The 21,626-nt window shown below is 49.9% G+C and overlaps 1 protein-coding gene across 5 annotated transcripts in view; it reads right to left on the reverse strand.

The window, feature by feature from the left end:
* Positions 1 to 21,626, reverse strand: part of LOC122371814 (furin-like protease 1, isoforms 1/1-X/2) — an 88,222-nt gene that overhangs the window by 39,469 nt on the left and 27,127 nt on the right. For 4 of the 5 annotated variants that reach the window (XM_043348544.1, XM_043348528.1, XM_043348535.1 and 1 more), the window contains exons 3-4: positions 18,395 to 18,493; positions 12,794 to 12,958 (exon numbers count right to left, since the gene is read on the reverse strand). In XM_043348544.1, coding sequence (XP_043204479.1) covers positions 12,794 to 12,958; positions 18,395 to 18,493 — 264 coding nt within the window. Of the gene's footprint in view, positions 1 to 12,793; positions 12,959 to 15,785; positions 15,912 to 18,394; positions 18,494 to 21,626 lie in introns of those variants that run through there. The other variant, XM_043348560.1, reaches the window with a different exon arrangement.

A 21,626-nucleotide genomic window follows, 5' to 3' on the forward strand; every position in this document is an offset into this window, starting at 1 on the left:
CCTCCCACACACCAACAAGGTGGAATAAATGGCCACCGTCTCGACAGACGGGAAAGGAGACCCAGCGGAGGCACGGCGAAATTCACAGAGGAAATACGGGTCGAAGTAGTTACGTAAGCAATATATAGTTTCAGTGACCACCGACAAACTTCGTAGCGGCATATGATGAACCGATACCAATCGGAAACACAGTCATCAGTTAATCAGATCTACCCTATTCACCGCCACCACACACATTGTTGAAGACACCTGCCTGTCCGACAAGGACCCCATTCAATGCAAGACAACCAACCATGCCCACTGTCCAGCATCATCCCAGTGCAGTGTGGAGCTCATAAAAATAAAACGAAGCCAAGAGGATTACGCGGGATGTTTCGCCATCTGCGCCTCAAACACGACCAGCAATAGGCAGTGTCAAGACATTATATAATGTTCTATATACGAGAGGCCAACCGGATATTAACGCCGAGCCAGGAATGTCATCACTAGCCCGCTCCATTCTCCACACCTCCACCGGCGAGTTACACCGGTGTAATGACGTCATATTGGGCGATACCGGACAAATGACGTCAGTAACGTGACACGGCAGCCGCGGATAACAAAGGGATTGAGTTTGGGGCAGGAGACCCCGCCCGTATTGTAGGCTATCGGTGCCACCATGGCAGCATGTAGTGGGCGGGTGGGGCTCGTCAGCTCGCGACTTCCCATTAGAAAAGTCACACAGGTTAGGGCTGGGGCTTGTCGCGACTGATCGCCCCGCGTTAGGCTGACGGCGGTAACTGTGGCTGCCGTGGCTGCCGTAGCTGCTACAGTCGCCCTGCTCCAGGGACAGTTGCACCCTATTCAGACCATCGGACGTGCAGGCCAGCCAGAGGCCGGCGACTGGCGCAGTAGCACCGGGCGGCGACAGTTTGGAACTGGAGACCGCGGCGGTACCGCGGCCCGGCGCCCGCCGTGCCACCCATCGGCCGCTCCAGTTTCCCGTGCGGCCTTGGGTTCGGCGAGCCGCCGCCGAACCGGATGTGAGACGGCGGCGGCGCCACGGCCGACAGGAGCGTCCCCAGCGCCAGCGGGAGAGCCAGGAGTGCGGGGACACCAGTCAACTGAGGGAGGTAGGCCTTAGCCACAGACAGAGCCACGGCGGGCCAGGAGCGTCCCTAATGCCGGCGGGATGCGCCGAGAGACTGGCGGCATTAGTCAGTGTCGAGAGGTGAGCCAGAGCCCAGCCAGGCCACAGCCAGTGTCCTCAGTCAACTGGGACTAAGCTACAGCTCAACCCAACCCAGTGTGGCCAAATCCATTTTGCGTTTGGGGAGGATGTAGAAAAAAAGCCGCCAGAGGATGTAACTATTTTTTTGAAAAATGGTCTACTGATTTTTTTAAGTTCTAATTTTCATAGAAAAGGTGGGAAATGGCCTTACTAACATTCAGTACTGATGTATCTTTGAAGAAAGCACTTCAGTGATACATATGTAGAAATAGCAATTCTTTTTAAGACAATCGTTTAATAGGAACAACTTCAACGGCCACTGGTCATTTGCCAACCACCACCTTCCCGATGCTGATTTCCTTACTCTATTCCAGGCATATTCCTCATCCATTCCTGAAAGAAGATCGCGAGCCTTCCAATTTCCAAGCACTCCTGTCATCATCGTGAACCTACGAATCCATCAAGATCCCTACTGCCAGATGACCTCGGACACCGACGTCTGCTCCCCGAAGATACAGCTGCGCATACTGCATACCTATTCACGTTTTATAAAATGTAAATGCATAGTGCTGTGTTTAACAGGTTACTCTCGAATCAATCGAATTAATCGACTATACGACCATTTCTGAATCAGTTATTGTATCAACATTGCATCAGTACCTATAAGAATCAGAATTGCATCGATTATGAGAACTAAGAAAAGTTATCACTAATATAAAATGTTGACCGATATGGCCAGTGGCCAGTACAACTCCCGATGTCATCCTCGACATTAATGTCCTAGTGCATATCCCAGAATCCAACCGCAACTGTGATCTTGGGTTCAATGTGTGCGATGAATTTACTCATTACTGTGTGTAGTAACGGCAACTGAGGGGAAAATAAAATGCAATAAGGTACCGAAACGTCCATATCGCCGATCTTTTTTGGGCTGGGTAACACTGAACTAGAAGAGTTGGTCGAACGGATGAGATGAGCACATTTTGTCACCGTTATATCGCTGGCCAGATCGCAAATCCATATCCAGACGAGACAACATATGTCGACGAGCTGCACAAACTAAGGTGATGAGTCCGCACCAGCCCGACGGACTCTTGAACAGAGCTAACAGAGCTGGAAAAACACACCTACATCTAGCAAGACCTAGAGCTATTACTGAATAGGTCATAAAATATTTACCAGCCTATCACACTTTTTTAGGGGAAAACACCATAGCCGGTCATTTCGACGCGTTTTTTTTTTTCCAAACCCTGATCTTCTTCCCGTGAATTGCCCAGAAGCACGAAAAATCCAATTTAAAAAGTCCAATCAATTATTCGATCCTATTCAAGTATCAAGCATGTGAGCTTGTTCTGACATTGCTTGATCTGCTGAGACAGACAAACTTCAGAAAACCGAGTCACTGTATTTTCTCAAGCTTTTTTCAACCTGTCGGAAATTTACGGGAGAACAGATATGGAGTTTGAAGGAAAAAACACGGCGATTTATTCCCTGCTCAACCTGTTGTGGGTCTCATAGTTTACCCTATCATTTCCTTTTCATAGCACAACAGGGTATGTGCTCAGTCTCACACCGAAGTTCACGATACCATGTTGGTTGGGCACAAAAAAATCGTACCACACGACAGCGGATCAGCTGTGCTGTACAACACACCAGCGTCTAGCTGAGTGCATTCACGCCGACATCTCATCGAGATTGTCATGCTTTGCAGGTAAGGAGTCTATGGTAGGTTCACAAATCAGTCACACGAGTCACGAATGGTGGTACGACTGACTGGGGCCAATTCACCAATCAGTTCGATTACGAGTCTGAACGCATAGTGCACGGTGCGTCTTGGTTGTTTCGTTTTGGACGTCTGCCAGTAGGTGGCTCTGTAAACACCACAACCTACTCAATAGATGTCGCCATAATGTACTATGCAGTTGTTGTGAAGTTGAAAAGATTTCATAATGTATGTATATTGCTTAGTATTTTCCTCATAAATTAAAACACCCCTCACCTAGGTACCACTGCAATTATAAGTAGTGTTTTGCAATGAATAAGTGCCTAGTTATGTTGAATTAGAAATGTAGATCGCTTTAAATTTACACACAGCTCCAAATCCCTGAAATGATTAGGTACTTCCCATCTGAATCAGATCAGGCTTCAGAATGAAGCAGTTCAATACATCATCATAGTTCAAATGGTGTTTGCAAATGCCAGAATGCATTTTCTTCATAAAGACTTTTCACACACTAAAGCAATGATTGATGTAATGAAATCTGCATACCCATCACATCTGCCTTCACATTAACATTTCATCAAATGTCCAACAGATCCCTCAATATAAGAAATCTTATGTAAATGTGAATATGAAGTCCAGTGAATATTTTGAACATAACCTAACCTGATCTAACCTTACCTAGCTACCTACCAACCTAAAACTTTCAACCTGGCTGTCCCAACTCAAAACCTATTGCCTACAACCTACAACCTTAAGCCCACAACCTATCTACACATAAACCAAATTTTATCATACCAGATACCTATATATATATATATATATATATATATATATATATATATATATATATATATATATATATATATATATATATATATATATATATATATATATATATATATATATATATATATATATATATATATATATATATATATATATATATATATATATATATATATATATATATATATATATATATATATATATATATATATATATATATATATATATATATATATATATATATATATATATATATATATATATATATACACGGGTGGAGAATGTTTGAAAAAGTTACCCCGGCCGGCGACCGAAAGTCAGAAAGACTTGAGAAAGACGATGATGGTCAAATATTTGTCAACGGTTATCAACAAACCCCTATTCTGTGGCATAGAATAATGGATGTCTGCCGTTTGTACGTTTTTAGGGAAAACTGCTGCACGCAGGTGCGGAAGATTTCGTAATTGTAACTACAATTTTGCAACACTCCTTAAAATTTCGGACGCATGTCACCTAGTGATAGGTCAGGTCATCAGGTCAAATTTGCTGGATGGTCGTGCTAACAATGCCATCATGCCCTTTGCAAAGCTTATTCCGTGGAAGTTGCAACCTTCCCACACAAAACAAAATGTCAAATTTGACCGTTTTGACCCTCTTATTGATTTGAGCTCGCACCTGAAATATTATTCGCGACCGAGCCTTAAAAACGAGTAATCGAATGTTTTGATTGCAGTGTTTAAGCTCCGTTATGTTCATGAACTGTGAGAAAAGTTGTCGGAGAACGCTAAAATCAGAAAAATTTGGCTTTTGATGAACTATGGTGATTTTATAATTGAGCTTGCCCAAAACATGACCAGATTTCTCTGATCACGTTTGTCGCTCTTTCAAACGTCGTTCCGCTTCTCGCCTCGTAGCCCAGTAGCCGAGTTAAAAGAAGCATGAAAAGCCCACCTCTCGAGTCTCGACTCAACGTGTTACGATAAGGCCATCACCCTGGCGCGGGTTAAGTTGGGGGAGCCTTGAGCCCCAGCAGCTCGTCCCTCTATCTCACTGATATTACCCTCGTCCTCGTCCTGTCTTGTGATGTTATTACAGTGCCATCTTACGATAACGGCCCTTAAATATGATTTACTTCTGTTTGATGAAACATGTCGGGCTCCGCGATGAAAAGACTTAAAAACATATCTAAGCTCCAAAATGAAAATAAAGTACATTTTCAAGAACTTTTCAAGGTAGATAAGAATAATGAGAGACGCTTTTATAGATGGCAGTTTTTTCGTATGGAGACAGCTTTTAGGATTTACAAAAGTGGAAAAAGCTACCCCGGCCGCGCCGGGGTCGGCTGAAAGTTACCCCGGCCACGGCCGGGGTGGCCGGGGCAGGTTCTCCACCCATGTATATATATATATATATATCAATCAGTAAGAATCTGGCCAGATGCCTACATTTCTTTTAGTCAGAATGCACAGAGTAGATGGGTGGTAACTGGTAATGAAAAATCTTTGAAACTAGAGGGTTTTTACTAGCAATGACAATGTCATTGCTGAGGTGCTAATCCAAAATATTAATAATTAACTTAACGGAACCAGCCAACATCACTGGAAATTTCTTCTGAGTTCTGATTGTTGGCTGGTTGTTGTTTTTAGGTAATATGTATTTTTGAAGTATATGAATGTATCAAATCAGATAAAATAACAGATGCACACAAATGAAATTTTAACTGATGCCTTATATATTTGTGAATGAGCTCAACATCCAGGTTCGGTTGCGGATTCCTGATGATGGCAAGAGCTAAAGGCTCGAAATGCTGAGAAACGTTCTTACCCGAGGCTGTGTTCCTGTTCCATGCTTCTCCAAAGCAATCTCAGTCTACGCTCTCCACCTACAAATAACAAACGTGCATGCATAGACCAACATCATCCCAACTTTAATTGAGATCTTTCCAGGATCAAGGTCTTAGGTCCCTGTGGCCTGTACCTTATTGACTAATAGCTTGCAAGTATTGCTATCAGTTCTATTACGCTTCTATCAAATACTGAAATAAGGCAACAAGGCCACAACACAACACTGCTTGTCTATTCAATTTAATTTCTCGAATCGTTTGTATGGAGCAAATGTTTCGGTTTTCCTCGTCTACAAAATATTGTACAAGATTATCAATCTCGACGCACCTGTCGAACTTCGCGGCCTCCGTATTACGTCACACGATTTCAGAGATTTTCGGCAGAAAAACTTCCGACATCCCTAAAACAGCGGCTCACGAAAGCCAGCCAAACGTGAAAATTAAGACAATGCAGCCGGTAAAATGATGATAATATTGTAGGGAAATCAATGGAGCATGATATATGTGAATACCAAATCACAAAAATGGTTTTTCACAGTTTGGCGAAGAGTTGAAGTTAGGGGTTGTTAGGGGTGGAATTTCGCCAAAACAGGCGAAGGATGTCATTATATTTGAACATGTCAAAATAGAGTATTGTGGGCTTAATATCAGTTTTGATGCATAGGTGGGCATAATTCATCAATTTTCTTTCACTTTGTATAACATTTAGCTCGTAAAATGAGCCTGGGAATACACAATTTCATTTCTTCAGAAGCCATTTTTTCCGCAAAATCAGCGGATTTTTTGCATAAAAATGACGGAAGTTTATTGGGCTCAAAAACAAGCATTTCGCAAATTTTCCAAGAAAATGACCGCGTATGCAATGTATTATTTCATTTTCTTTCGTATTATCTCATTTTCTCGTCTTGGTTTGGTCGATTAGCGGTGCTGTCCTCATTATAAGTTAGGGGTTGTTAGGGGGAAAATAACGACTTCCTTCGGGATTTTGACTTCCCGATAACGACTTCCTTTTTGGCCACCGGTGACGTCACAGGCTGAACAAAGCACGCCAGGGCGGTGGTGCATGATGTATGAAGAGTCAACAGGGGATTATTGTGTCTTTGATGGCCTTGAATCTCGAACGACTGCTTGTGTTGTGGACGCTGTGGATGCATTGGTGTTGTGTCCGAGGGGTTTGTGCTTATCCTGATTTTCAGTGGTTGTGTTTGAGCTTAGTTTTGCTTTTATTCTTTGCGATCAATTGATAACTATTGTATATTAATCCGAGTCTGGTCCAAGGCTATATGCTGTATCTGCGCTGGGTGAGCATCGATTGAAATTGAAATTGAAATAGCCTAGTTGTTTGTACAATTCAAATTCAATTTGTGATTTCCTTACCAAACCTGTGCATGTTGTTTGGTAGGTACAAACTCAGCTCCAAAAGTCAAGACACTGGAATATAATGCAGTTTTTATTTTGTCACAATCACATCACCCATGCAGCATCAGCATGCTGATTTCAACTGCTAATGCCATGCTGTCTCGGTCTTGCTTTGTCTTCTTCCATACGTCTTGCAGTTGCTGCATACATACCTCGACCTATATTTTATATCAATATTGCCAGAACATAAGAATATGAATATTGCTTAACATTGTATATGCCTATATTCAAATTGGCGCTCACTGAGACAGAGGTATTTCATGACCTAGCAAGAAGTTGCCAAACACATTGATGCTTGCAGAACAGTATGATATATTTAAGTGAAAAAGTCGTGAGGATGTCTTTTTTCCCAATTTTTAGGATGTCATTATCCTTTTCATTAGGGGAGGATTTCCCCACAACATTGCCAATTTGGCCACACTGACCCAACCACAGCCGATCGCCGCTCAATGGACAGCTAACAGCGCGGCTGACGTCAATCAGCCCGGATATCAACTCAGTCCGAGGACAACGTCCAAATCAGGCCGTAAAAACCACTACCTGTTCGAAACCACACGGCAAAGGGTGGACGGACACAGTTTGTAGGAATCGACGGTAAAAGCTGTGACATCACAGCCCACAGCTCGTCACCCACGCCGTCCGGGCGTCATCTGTTACCCAGTTACTTCACCGCCGGATCCGGCTCGATAATAGCAGTCAGGTATAAATGGGTGGCCGGCATCGAGCGGGCCCAATGCGGCCTATCATGGCTGCATCCGGACGGCCCCCGCGCACCGGATCTTCCCATTAGCCGCGATACAAGGCAAACAGCGGGCGAGCGCCGTGTTTACACAAAGGATGATCCGTGACTGCTTCCATCCAACAGTCATCTGGGGCAGACCCGAGTCGGTCAACATTGGCAAATCCATGACAAACGCCCAAATCTCCAATTAGAACGACTACACAATGAACATGGAAATGACTTCATGAACCCACGCATCAGCCTCGGTCAACAATTATACATAGCGCGCTATCGGATATCTACAGTCAAACGTAGAACACGTCCCTGGTCCCATTCTGTCGCTTCTAATAGCCACCTGAGAAGCAATCAACAAAGTTCCCTCAGGCACAGGACAATAAGGGGTTAAGTTTAGCCACAGCTGGCAGAGCCCACGTCTAACAGTCAACAACGTTCAGCGGCGGTCGTTTCGGTGTCTCGCCGTGTCGGGCAAGTTCTCCAGGACCCAGTCGATGAGAGCGAACAGCTGCACTCGGCAATGCACGGCTTAGGGCACGTTCTGGAATTCAGACACTCCGGGTCGGATCACCGCTGGAGTCGTCACTCCCGTTAGCGGCTGTGACGCGGACCGGGGCGTCACGACCCGGAGGGCGGTGCCACGCGACCCGTCACGGCCCGTTACTGCCGTCACGGCGTCAACAGTGGCGCGTCACTTGCCGTCACAGAGGCTGGTGCCCCGTCCGCCCGACCGAATATGTAGATACTGACCGCCGACCGGACAGCCTGAGGGTCGCGTGACAAGGCGATGATAGGACCCATAAATACATTAATTTGTGAACGTAAATAAGCGTTCATATATTCTAGCTATTTGGCAGCAGCACGCACCTGCGCAACTAACACAGGTTGACGGTCAAAACGGCAAAGCGGTGCGTGCATTTCACATACCACACTTCTTTCAGACCAGTAAATTCTCCTATTTTACAGCATTCGTGCCACACCGCCTCAGTGACGGCCCAGGCGCTGACGATGCCTGACATTGACGGCAGATTACACAACGCACATGTGGCAAAAATTAAGGCTAAGGTCATACAAAAAAGAAATAATCTGGTACCGGGATGGTGGCGAATCTCATTCATGCGCATTATTTAAGATATATCAGATCTCCCGCCTTTATAAAGCCGCAGCTGCTCGCAGGCCTACGCTGAGGAGATACAGGATGCAGCGGTGCCAGCCGGCGACATCTGCCGCAGCCCCCGGTCCTATCGGAACTGCGTCACCCTCCGAGAACAAAAACACGTGATCCAATCCATATGGCGCTGAGAGAAATAATCGGCGAATCATTAGCTGAAACAGCATAACAGGCCAGATTATGATGGTAAAATTAAACCTGAAGCGTACAAAAACTAATGGTGCCAATTTAAGTGCGATGTTTCTCAAGAGCGGCGCAGTTCGCAGCGACGCCTTTCTAGAACCATTCATCGCTCCACAACGCGACGGCGATTTTCGAGACACTTGTGCATTCATCCGGGACACATAAACCATGTCTCATGGAGCCGCCCTAAGTCCGTAAACCAATCAGCTGCTCGCCATACGTCATGCCGCCAATGACTTCGAAACGACACGCCAGCTAAAACACGGCCCCGCCGGCCATCTATTTCCAGACCACCTCATAGCTGCTGTCCCGCTGCCAATATTGCAAACCACACTGCGCATTATGACATTCCGTGGGCGGGCGCCACGATGTGACGCCATGACGAGACAGTGACGTCACGGAGCCTGTGACGTCACTAGGTGGGGGAGCGGGGTACTGCTGAGTCGGCCCGGTCCAAACGGGGTCCAGCAGACGCCGACTCAGCCACTCGCCCGCAAGGGAAGTCGGGTAGGGGCGTCAGTTAGGTGTGGAATGTGGCATACTGGGTGCATCACTCGACCGGAACCCGGACAAACAAGTGCACCAGTTAAGTTAGGACTCAGCAAAGCTGAGAAGTGAGAGGTCATCGTACCGGCGTCAAGTTTGTAGGCCTTGACATTTGATGATGAAATCTTGGGCCGTAGCTACCCAAACAAGGCACATGCTATTGTGGTACCGCATGGTGCACATATCCCAGGCGTGTGCCACTAAACCAAACTCATTGCTAGCGCCATGTTACATCTCATCGGTACCCCACAATACCTCAATCGTTTCCGTCAGTCGCAGAGCATCACCTTGGTCACCCAGTCTCGACGCCGACCGGAATTCCATGACGCCAGCAGCACCTGCCGCGGGGACCGTGACAGCAGGTAGGAACCGACCGCCGGCTGACCGCCGACCGGCGAGCCGCCCTGACCCAGTTCAGAGAGCGGATGGCTGACGCCGAGACTGCCGGCGTAACCTCGCGCACGGCCGGCGGACGGGAAGTGCGGTCGGACAGGGTCGGCTGGCCCGGGGTGAGCCTGGCTGGGGTGGGATGGGGAAGGGGAAAGGAGTTTGGGGTGAGATCACATGGGTTAGGTGAGATGGGGCGAAATGAGTAAGTTGAAGTGAGTGTGTGGTGAAGGAAGGAAGGTAAGGTGGGTTGAGGGCAGGACACATTCACCACCACCTCTATATCCAACGCTATCATCTACTCCCACCAGTCCCACCATCTCTTCAATACACGACCAGCTACACTGGGCGTCGACAACGGCGTCGAGCTCCGGACCCCCACCGAGCGTGACACCCTACCATCATCGGGGCCGAGCTCCCGAGCGCGAAGCCCCAGACAGCGGCAGTCGGTCGGCCGTGTCTGTTCCGGCAGCTGACGGGGCTGCAGGCCGACCTGACAGGTCTACACGTCTACAGGCAGTCCAAGTCAATCACACCGAGCAGGTGGGTCGGTCTGGCCCACTTGGCGCTCCTACCCAGCCGATCCCCCCGGTTGGGAGAAAAGCAGACTTCTGCAACCGTTACCTGCCTCGGACGAAGCGTTTGACGGGTGGCCTCATTCATTACGAATTTGCCTTTCATTGCGTCGACGTCATTTTTTATGTACCGTTTGCGAGCAAGAAACAATATCGAATTCATTTAATTTGGCCGCTGCTCACTAGCAGCGCAACATTATTCCCGTCTCAGAGATGCCGCAACCGCCGCCGCCGCCAAGCGGGAAGTCTCATCCTTCCGGCGGAAGTGGCTGCCAGCGCGTCAGCTCCGGCGCGGACGCTGCGCCATCCGCCGCCGACGGCGCGTGGAGTGCGTCACAACGGTGCTGGCCGCGCCACAATCGGCAACAGCGGAGACACCGGCGCGTCGGCAGCCGGCGGCCGAGCTATCCTGGTCTCATCAGACGGTGCGCCGTGCCAAATGGTGGGGCTGAGATGGAGGAAGGGTGACCGCGAGTCAACGTGGACACGACAGGCAAAAGATACTTCGTCCGCGCGTCTCTGCGGCCGACCGTTCCTCTTCTCACCACCAGCATCCAATACATTGTCCGCCAGTGCCGCCCACGCTCTCCCACCACGGGACATGGCCTGGGCACGGCACGCCGGCCGCTGCGGCTCGCCCCAGCCGCGGACAGACCGCAGTCAAACCACAGCCGTCGGCAGCGTGTGATCAGTGACCCGCGCCGCCCGGAATGTCGGCTGGCCACCCCAGGGTCAGGTGGCGGTCCCAGCGACCAGGGCCGCCGCCAGCGCAGCGCCAGCCGAGATTACTTTACTAATAGCTCCGAACGCCGGTCCATGTGGCCAAGAGGTGCCCCAGGAATGGCGACCTGAATCGAATGGCAATCACCAGCGCAGCTCCAGTTGCCAGTCCACGCGGCGGAGGTGCCCCAGGGTCACTGCCAGGGCAGTAGCTCCAATTGCCAATCCGATCCAAAGGTGCTCCAGGAGCGACGACCACGGTCAGATGGCGACCGCCAGGACAGCTCGAGTTCTCGGCTCAGGATAGCACGTGTTGATGAGGCGACCTGCACGTGCCACAAGGGGGTGCGTGTTGAGCTCTTATGCTGGGGTTACGTCCGAGAAGTGTGGGGGATGAAAGGTGCCACAGTAATTCAAATTTAAATGAACAATAATTTGAAAAACACAGAACTCATTTTCCAAGGACTGCAATTCATCAGCTCGTATGACTTTCTCGGAGTAACTACTTGCTTTGCCTTAAAACACATGATCGACTGTCGTCAGATCTGTTGGACATCATAACATATCGCCTGAACGCTATTCGATACCGAATGTCCCAAACAATCCTCGCGAAGGTAAACCGATACGACAGCCTTGTTTCCTAGGAAAACATCATCCTGAAAACACTCAAACCGAGCAGGCCATTCAAACGACGAGGCGCCTGCCAATCAATCCAAAACATGTTCACACTCAACAGTAGATAAAAGACCCGATCCTGGAAACTTTACGGGTCGTTATCTGTCCGATCGTCGCTAATTTAGGCGTCAATCTGATAATGACATGACCCAGACATGCCATGGCCACGGATGTGTATATCGAATCGTGCTCTGAGTGGGGAGTCGAGCTCGGCTGTTAGCACGGACGAGATAACGCCGCACCGACCGGACGCAATTCAGCCTCCTTATCAGCGCTGCGCAGATCAACATGCCCAGATTTACAGTGAACAAATCAGCCCTGGCCGGGCCGGCACCGGGTCCCCGATCGTCCCACACAGGCCGGGTCAGAGGCAGGGATCAGCCGGCCAGCGGTCCCGCAGTGCAGGCAAATTGACAGTCGTGCCCGATCGGCGCCGAACGCGACTGACGGAGACCACGCACGCGACCAGGCCGAACAATTCGGCACGCCAGCTGAATGTAACATTGGAATAGACTTCAACATATCGCCTCGTGGCTCGTTCGATTGCAGGGCTGTCGTTTTATTACCAGAAATTTAACTTCAATATTTCACGTTCAGACTCGAGAACGAAGTCGAGTCGAAGTCGGAGTATAACATTATTACCAAACGGATTTAAAAGTAATTTATTTGGATCGCAGGCGCAATCTCCAGTCGCGATATGCCGTGGATGTCGAACGTTCATCAAGCACCCCAATACAAATGCACATTTTACTGACCGCACCCTCCGAGCGGCGACTGACTGTAACACCGGTTCATGGAGGCTCGGAGCTCGGTACTCACCAGGTACCACATGCGTGGCCAGCTGGGGTCGTTGAGGTACGTGGACCGGTAGATGGGGGCACGCTGGTGCCGGCCGTCGCGCGTCCTCCGCCGGTGCCGCAGCGTCGGCTCCACATGGTCCCGCTTCACTCTCCGCTTGGCCTTCTGCTGCTCCACAAATGTCACCTGATAAAGAGAGAGAAAACACAGGGTCGCATCAGTCGAACGTATAAATAGCAGCATATTCTGCTGCTCCACAAACGTCACCTGATGAAGAGGGAAGCACGGGGTCATACGGAGTGAACATACGGCATACCGAGTGAACAGATCGTCTCATATGTCATTCGGCGAGGCGAGTCAACACACGGTCATTCCAAGTGAGCGAACACACCACCGAACACGTAGCATTCTCCTCAGCTGCTGCACAATACAGACAAAGACCATCGGACATTCATACAGGACAACGCGAAATAACAACACGACAGACCTGACGCTTCCTCTCAATGACTCCCCTAATGATTGCTCTCATCCGTTAGTTTGCAAAGGTGTAATGACAACGCAATCGACTTCCATGCAGCAGAAAAAAAAACGATGACGGCATGTCCGTAACAGTCATCAATTACTAGAGGTGGCAAAAGATGAAAATTTTGGGAACCAGACTCGAACCAGACCCGGCTGGACATTTCTGGAACCAGTCGGACCCGGTCTTAGTTGGAACCGGAACCAGTTGGACCCGTTCCCCAAAAGTCAATTAATACAAACTACTTGTAGGTATCCTTAGGTGTAATATTATAAAACAGCCTATTTCCCACTGGGAATACTCATGAGCTACTGTGTGCAAAGAAACATTCACTTCATATTTTGCAATAATGTGTAGTGTGCAAGATGTAATGTATAGTTTATGGTAGGACCCGGTTGGACCCGTCAGAAAATTTCCAGGAACCGGTCTAGACCCATATGGGTCCAGACTGGTTCTTTGGACCGGGTCCTCGGGTCCACATTTTGCCACCTCTATCAATTACCATGAGCGGCGTATGATAAATACACAGCAAAACGGCTCATCACGCCTCCAGCTAACCACACCATCAGCTCAGTGGTTAGGTTACATCAGCACTTGGTCGCTGTCGACTTGTTCCGGCAGTGAGGCCCCGCTTCTCGGCCTGGTATGACCTACACCACACTATCGTCCAAACGACTGGGGAGGGCGAGGGAGCGTATTCGTGACCAGAATCGTAAGCACCCCAGAATCAGGCGCAAACATAGCCGGCCAGCATTTCCTCCAGCGCAATCTTGCGGCCTCGCAAAACATTATGACCGATGTAAACATGATAGCAGTGGGATCAGTCGAGTTCCACGCTGCTACACCACCCCAAAACATATTGAGCGCAATGCACCATATTTACTGGCTTAGCATAGGACTGCTTTTGCAAGACCACGTGAGTGCACCACTCACAAACCCGGTCAGCTTTGCCCATCATCTCTGGATGACGTCCACGGTGACGCGGCTCGCGCCTCCTAATGATCCCCGACAGCACAGTTCGTTGGAGAGCAAGTCCGGCCAGCAGCACAAATCGCCGGAGGGCAACTCCAAGAACTGTCGACTGAATGGCCAGTCAGCCGAACTGCGCGGCCCGACTGACCCAACAATATACCGAGTACAGAGAAACGACTGAGGCCCGCTGCTGCCACCAAGGAGTAGCCAGAACTGGCCCAACACTATCCAACGGACTATAACATCTCGAGCGAACAGACGAGTAGCTGGAACTATTCTGAACTTGTTTCAGGCCCGAGAATAAAACTGTCGTCAGTTCGTTGATTGAATGAGTGGCCTGAACTAACCGGGTAACTAGCTGGTCAGTGGTCCGATGCCGCTTGCACGTACTCCGAAATTTACCGGACGAGAGTAAGTACAACTAGCTGGAGCTGACGGGTTATGAGTTAACCAGAAGAACTAAGCAGCTCAAAATAAAAGGTAAATGAATGGTCTGCGCAAGATAAACTCTCAAGAGTCAGGAAATTACGTTGCCGAATGAAGACTTTCCAAGCTTGAAGAGAGCAACGCAAGTTTTTCTATCAATGGAGCCGCTGTCAGCAATGGACTGCTCCCTCCCCACCACATTTATTTTGCAACAAAGGGTTCGCCTTCCACAGTTTCATCAACATCCACAAAGAAACCCATCCGTTGTCTAAAGATCGATCGGACGTTCCCATTGATTGAACGTCTCGGGAATGTAGTGGAAGGCCGATAGTGAGAACGGTCCCAAAAGGATAGTCCCTTTCTGCGCTCCTTGTTCCACTTAGGTACTTACCGAATGAAGACTCCCTGGACTGCAAGCCAGGAATCATTTTATCCTGGAACTACGACAACAGGAATAATTCCTCCTGAAGATTCTGAAGAGGAACCCACACTCTAACCAGCATAGCGAATTGACGCCTCTTCTGGATCACTGGCGCATTATTCCTCAGCACCACCGTTCCACCACTCACCAAAACAGAAGCATCAAAGAATGGGGAAACAGTTAAATACCAGACGCAATGCCTAGACGCAATGCCCCATCCGGAAACGGTCCCAACGCAGGCACAGCGGGACGGTCAGCGGGGACGGCCGACGCAGTCAGCAGGCACTGATAACGGGTTCATTCAGTCAGGCGCGGCGGTACCGTCGCCGATCGACCCGCGACGGTGCGGGGCCGATGACCCGCAGACGATCCCGGGCGAGCCGGGTAGCCGTCCGACCCACCGCCCCGAGTCTTCGGACCGAGCGGGACAGAAGATCGGCCGGTCCAGCACAAACTGAGCGCCGCCTCGAGCTCGATCACTGTATAGGAAATAAGCTGAGCCGACGCCGGATGCTGTTCGTTGTAGACCGGATGGATGTCATCAGAAAGCCCTGATCGAGGGCGCTTGCCACCGCGCGAACTCAAAAACACTCGAGATCTGTGAGAAACGGCGCCACGCGCCAGGGTGACTGCGCACTGTGTTATCAAACGTCCCCCCCCTTCTTGTGACACACCTGGCGAGTGGGCGGAGGTCGTCGGGACTCTCTGGGGAACCTCGGGGCGGCCTGCCGGCTCCGGCCGCTCCGATAGCACTGCTGACCGATGACCGATCACAACCTCATCGGTCCATCTCCGACGACCGTTTGGCGGTGCGGAGGCCCGGCACGGCTCCATCACTCTGTCCATCTGTGACTGTTTCAGCCAACCGGCGGCGCGGCAACCACCCGCTTCCGCCCTCCGCGACGGGCGGCGGCCGGGGTCAACCAAGGTCACCGGCGCCCGGGGGCGTCCACCTCGTGCTGTGACGTCACAAGGCGGCGCACACGCGCTCCGAGTCAACGATAAACTGGCGCCCGTGTGTGCGTCAATAAACGCCGCCGACTGCACGCAGCGCGCCAGATGTGTCCTCAGCGCCGCCGGAGCTGAAACTGCTCGGCAACACACGCAATACAACGGCCCCAGGGGCAACCGAGCAACAAAGGGCAGAGTTGGATCGGTTGGCGACAGCATCCCAGAGGAACGGAGAAAGTGGATGAACAACGCTGTAAATTGATAAAGTGGTGGTTCAGTTGCGTTAAATGGCTACTGGAATTTGGGATGTTCGTTCTTCAATAAGCAAACCATGCAAAGGGGTCAGCCTATCAACCAAACCTCACGAAAACCAGCGTCGGTAGCTCACGCGAAGTAGTGTAAGCATACCGTATTGGCTGTTATATCGGAAACGTTTTGCATGCTGCTACCCTAAAAAATAGACATTCGTGAGGAATCTCAGGCACGTAATTGGCCTCTGACTTCAGAAGGCTGTTCATGCCGCACTGCTGCTGACACGTAGGAACAATCTGAATCGACTATACATAGTGTGGCTGGGAGGAATGAGGAAAGGGGAGACTACCAGTGACGCACTAAGATGACCGATCGAATTTAACTCAACAGCAAATTCAATGCGGTGCAAGATAGGTACCCGTATCTACCTACCCAGAAGCCTAAGGCATTGCCAAAGCCAGTACCAATCATTCTCCAGTGTGGACACGTTATAAGGCCATCTCAAAATATCCAGCCATCGTCAATCTGATGGGAATCGAATCCAATAGCCTTTCAGCCGAAGCCTGGGCACGTGTGGCGATCAAAGTAACGCCGGCGGCCGGGCGGAAAGCGCCGGGCCGCTTATTTTCGCCCACGGTAAGCCCGTTGGATCTATTTTGAGCAGTTCAAATACAGCAGCCTAGCGGCGCCAATATGTGGCCTCCGTCATATGCCGTCACTGCAAGACACGGCTCAGTCTGCCTCCGCAGCGGAGGCGCGGACGACATAGCTTTTCACCAGGCTGGGAAACGCACCGACGTGTTTGCATTTGATTCGCCAGCGGCAAAATGGCAAAAACACACGCTTGTTATTCCGAGAAAATGCAGCGCACAACAGCAAATACGACGGAGCTGTAGCATTCGAGCTCATTAAGCCGACATAAAACTACTCCATCTCCTTCGGAGAAATGCCTACAAAATGTTGTTGGCTTACTGGAGAAGCATACTCCACTTCCCGGATGAGTCCCTCATTTCAGAGATGTCGCCATAGCAGTGGCAGGATGTGCCTTCTGTTGTATTGTGGTGGAGTGGACTCAAACCAGCCGGAGCCCTATGGCGAAAGTGAGTCGTTATGACTGCATTACGGGATAGAACGGTGCACCAGCTCCAGTGCTAGCTGCAATAGAAGTCACGTAAGCGGAATACTCCAGCAAACATTCTCCCGGAAAAGGGTGCATGGACGACACTGCAGTGGTGCGTGCGGCGCGCGGACAAAGGCCGGGCTGCCTTTGGAGCAGCCGCCGATCGATTCAAACCAGAGCTCTTATACGGCTGAGTTCCACCGCATCTGCCTAGGTAAACAGCTTCTCCCTGGTGCTCAGACACGGCTGAGGACCAGCCTGCAGCTGGGCGACGCCGGGGCCGGCTGATGTTGGGTGGCGAGAAGAGACGAGACGAGACTCTGGCCCGGCCCGTCACGGGTCACGGAGCGCGCTGATCACAGTAGCAGCGACTGACGAAAACCGTCGGGCTTCATCCACAACCTGACGGGGCAAGGTAATCGTGGAACTGTATTTTAATACAGTTAGGAAGACCAGAAACAAGTCGTTTTTCTCACAGACAATGACAATACAAAAACAATGTAATAAGACCAGACGTTTCGACAACAAAGTGCCTTCGTCAGTGGAAAACCAGATATAGGCTTTACATCGATAACAAATATAGAAGACAACCAGCCTGCACGAAATTTCGTGCAGGCTGGTTGTCTTCTATATTTTTTATCGATGTAAAGCCTATATCTGGTTTTCCACTGACGAAGGCACTTTGTTGTCGAAACGTCTGGTCTTATTACATTGTTTTTGTATTGTAATTGTCTGTGAGAAAAAGGAAATGTCTGACTCTTCTAACCAGAAACAAGCTTCACCTGGCTCCAATCAGGACAAACATTCACAGTGGAGATGATTGGTTGAAAGTCCAAGCCATATCAAACCTGTAAACGTGGATCGTGAAGTGTTATGACAAGGTATCGCACACTTAGGCGTAAAAATGTGAGGCAGTACATAAAACATACACGTCTACACAAAGACCATAAATCAACTTACCTTATCTTCGCTTTTGAGCAAGGAATGATGTACAGGACTAGATGATAGCGATCGTTTTCTAACTTCATGATGCCGTAATAGGTAACAGTCGCCTATAATCTGAAACAGACAGAGAAGCACGTCAGTCGGATCAAAACACACTTCTACTCGCAGGATTGGATGTGTCATAGCCTACCGTCGTGACGTCTCCGCCCACCAGTAAAATAACGCGCGAGTCTGGGCGCTAACAAGACACGAGAGAGCAATACGGCGCCTAACCAGATGTCAGACGCCAAACGAATGACAAGCCAGACGCGTCCAGCAGCCGGCCGGTCCAGCTCATTGCATGTCCGTCTCAACCAATTGGTGCAATACTTCCTGGTGCAGCTAGTGACAACGTGCCAGACAACTGTGAGCAGCAAGCTGGCGTTGCAACTAAGCGACTGACAAAAAGACGAGTAGGCAGCAGGCACCAGTGGCACCACAACCAGGCACCAACTGCATAAGGTAACATGGCATCGGTAACAAATATCAACTCCCAATACAGCATGTTACCGGCGGATCATGGATACACCCCAGCATTATTAAAGAAAACTTCCGCGCTGTGAGTTGCGACAAATAATAAAAAGAGAACATTGAATTCATGGCATTTTGCCCACATCACTCAAATATCAGACACATTGGCAAACAATGTTCTTGACGTAGAGTGTATGATGATAGTGAGTACACGGACGTAACCAAGCATGAGTCCTTGAAGCTTCCGCCGTCTACGACGTCAAAGCAGATACCTAAGTAGTTGTATCTTATCTGCATTCCTCACTCATCGCTGGTAGCCAAGGGCTGATAGTACCAACATCGCCCTAACGATGCATTGGTGGCTCTGGGCTCAGTCGGCCCCTCCTTGGCCCTCTTTCCCGGGCGGTGTGATCGCCTGGGAGCATAAGCTCTGCGCCGCAGTCCCAACACGAGCTCATCCAATCAGCGGGGAGCGGACAACAGAGGAGCTACTGGCAGTGATGATGACGGATAGGCCAGGATCTGATACGAATATACCTACTCCCTCGAGGAGCCACCGGGACCACTACCCTCCCACACGCTGACCTCAGGACATAGCGGGCAGCCGGCGGAAATTTCGGGATGTTTGGGGCATGAAGTGAACACTGAACAGTGAACAGCAAACTCGGTAAAAATTCAGTGTCCTTCGGGTCATGTGTGTTCAGGTAAGCGGCGTGACGACGGCCTTGTCATGAAGTGCCTGCTTTTTGGCAAGCTAAATAACTTTGGGCAGAAGGCAGCGGACTGAGGATATGTTCAGACAAGGAATAATAGCACCGATGCGACCGGAGCTCGTCCAACGGCACATGCTACCCTCGGGGACGGGAGGGAAGACAAGTGATGCATACTCGGCCCCGCTGTCGCCGCGAGTTGGGGAGAATAATGAGCCAGGCCAAACTCCGCTCAACAAACCGGCCAGACTGCATAAATTGACTCCCGATGAATAATGCAGGGCACGCCACTTCTGACCCGATTATGGAAATAATTAAGATTTCATTAGATAAACTTTGGAGTATAGCACATCATGCATATCATTGAATAACATGTGCTGGAGACATTATTATAATTTTGAATAGTCCCGTGATGAAGTAACTGTCGATCGTCTAACTATTTTTAATGTGGATTAGCATAAGAGACATGATATCCAAGGGTGAAACCACTGGTCAAACCAAATTGAAAAAAGACAGGAATTCAGTCTACTTAATTGCTATCCCTCTCGACCGGGAAACTTACAGTCCGGTAACCACCGGAATGTGTGAGGGTGCCTCCTCGTGCCGCCGAGCGCCCGATATAGAGGGGAAGCATACCGCGCCATAACGGACGTCCCGTGCCGACATACCACGGCCGTCCGCCCAGCGCGCGGGAGATCTGTCCAAGGACGGTGTGCCAGGGAGGGCGGTACGGAGTCGGAGTCGGGCAATAGGCTCAGCGCGCTGTCCGTGTAGAGTCGCGTTCCCTCGGAACGCAAGGTTCATGCTGTCAAACCGGAAAACGAAACAAGCGTCTCTAGAGCCTTATTCAAGTGAAGAGAACATCTGGGTCATTTTGGCGAGAGGTCGTTTTTCAAGATTATTTCCAGTTCCACGAGAGTAGAATATGTCTCATAATTGGTATAAGATGGCGTGCCTTACATAACAATCTCAATGGAATTTTGGCTTTTGCAAAGCCGGGAAGAGACGCGTAGTTTCATTGCACAATGCAGAACCGCACAAGCGGAAGGTTGAAATCATTCCGGCCTCGGCGACACTAAGAAGTCGCGGACTGTTCATGTGATTGACGTCAATAAAACACACATCCGGCGAATCAGAAACCCCTGTTTCGACCTACATCCGTCCCTGATCGCGGTCTCTACGTCACTGGACCGCGGCCTCTACGTCACTGGGTCGCGGCCGCCGCTGAGGTCGAACCAAGGTGACGCGATCGCGGGGGCGTCGTGTTGACTGTTTCCGGGACAAACACAGACGAACCCATTCAGAGGCCATCAACAGCGCCGAGCCGCGCCAAGCCATCGGCTCAATACGCCCCCGGCAGACGGCGCGACACCATCCATCACCCAACTGACGTCACTGGAGTCCGCAAATCCAGCAGACGTGACGTCACTGGTTCACTGGGGTCAACAGAGTCTCAAAGGGCTATATATCGGGTGGGATGTGTCCCGAAAACGACGAGCGGCAGTTGATGCCAGGGGAAGGTGAGCCATCTCTTGAGGAAATAACATCGGCCTTGACCGACTGATGCACGCACAGTCGCGGGGCACCGCAGCCTTGGGACCGTCAGCTGGGCTGCTGTGACGTCACTGGCCAGCCCACTGTATGACGTCACTGGCAGGACAGCCGAGTCACGATAACCGTCCAGTTTTGGGCCGCTGGGCGGGTCCGTAATAGCGACTGACTGGCGCGATACTGTGCTTTATGGCGCGATGGAACGCAACGATCGATGAGTTGGGAAAAATAGTGGCAACTGGCAGTGTCCTATTTTGTCTGCAGGCAATGTTTTGATATCTAACAGAAGGTTACTTACGTCACAGACGGTATTGAAACAAAGTCAAATGTCAGGCCAAGTCAAATGGAATGGACACCGTTATGAGGCACCTGGTGGCGGATTGCCACTCACAAACCATTGTTAATGATAACAGAAGCATATGATAATACAAGAGGCATCTGCAGAAGCATCTGAGGGACGATATTTTCGTGGTCTA

This window comes from Amphibalanus amphitrite, unplaced genomic scaffold (genome assembly GCF_019059575.1).
Source record: "Amphibalanus amphitrite isolate SeventyFive unplaced genomic scaffold, NRLGWU_Aamphi_draft 000036F_arrow, whole genome shotgun sequence".
NCBI lineage: Eukaryota > Metazoa > Arthropoda > Thecostraca > Balanomorpha > Balanidae > Amphibalanus > Amphibalanus amphitrite.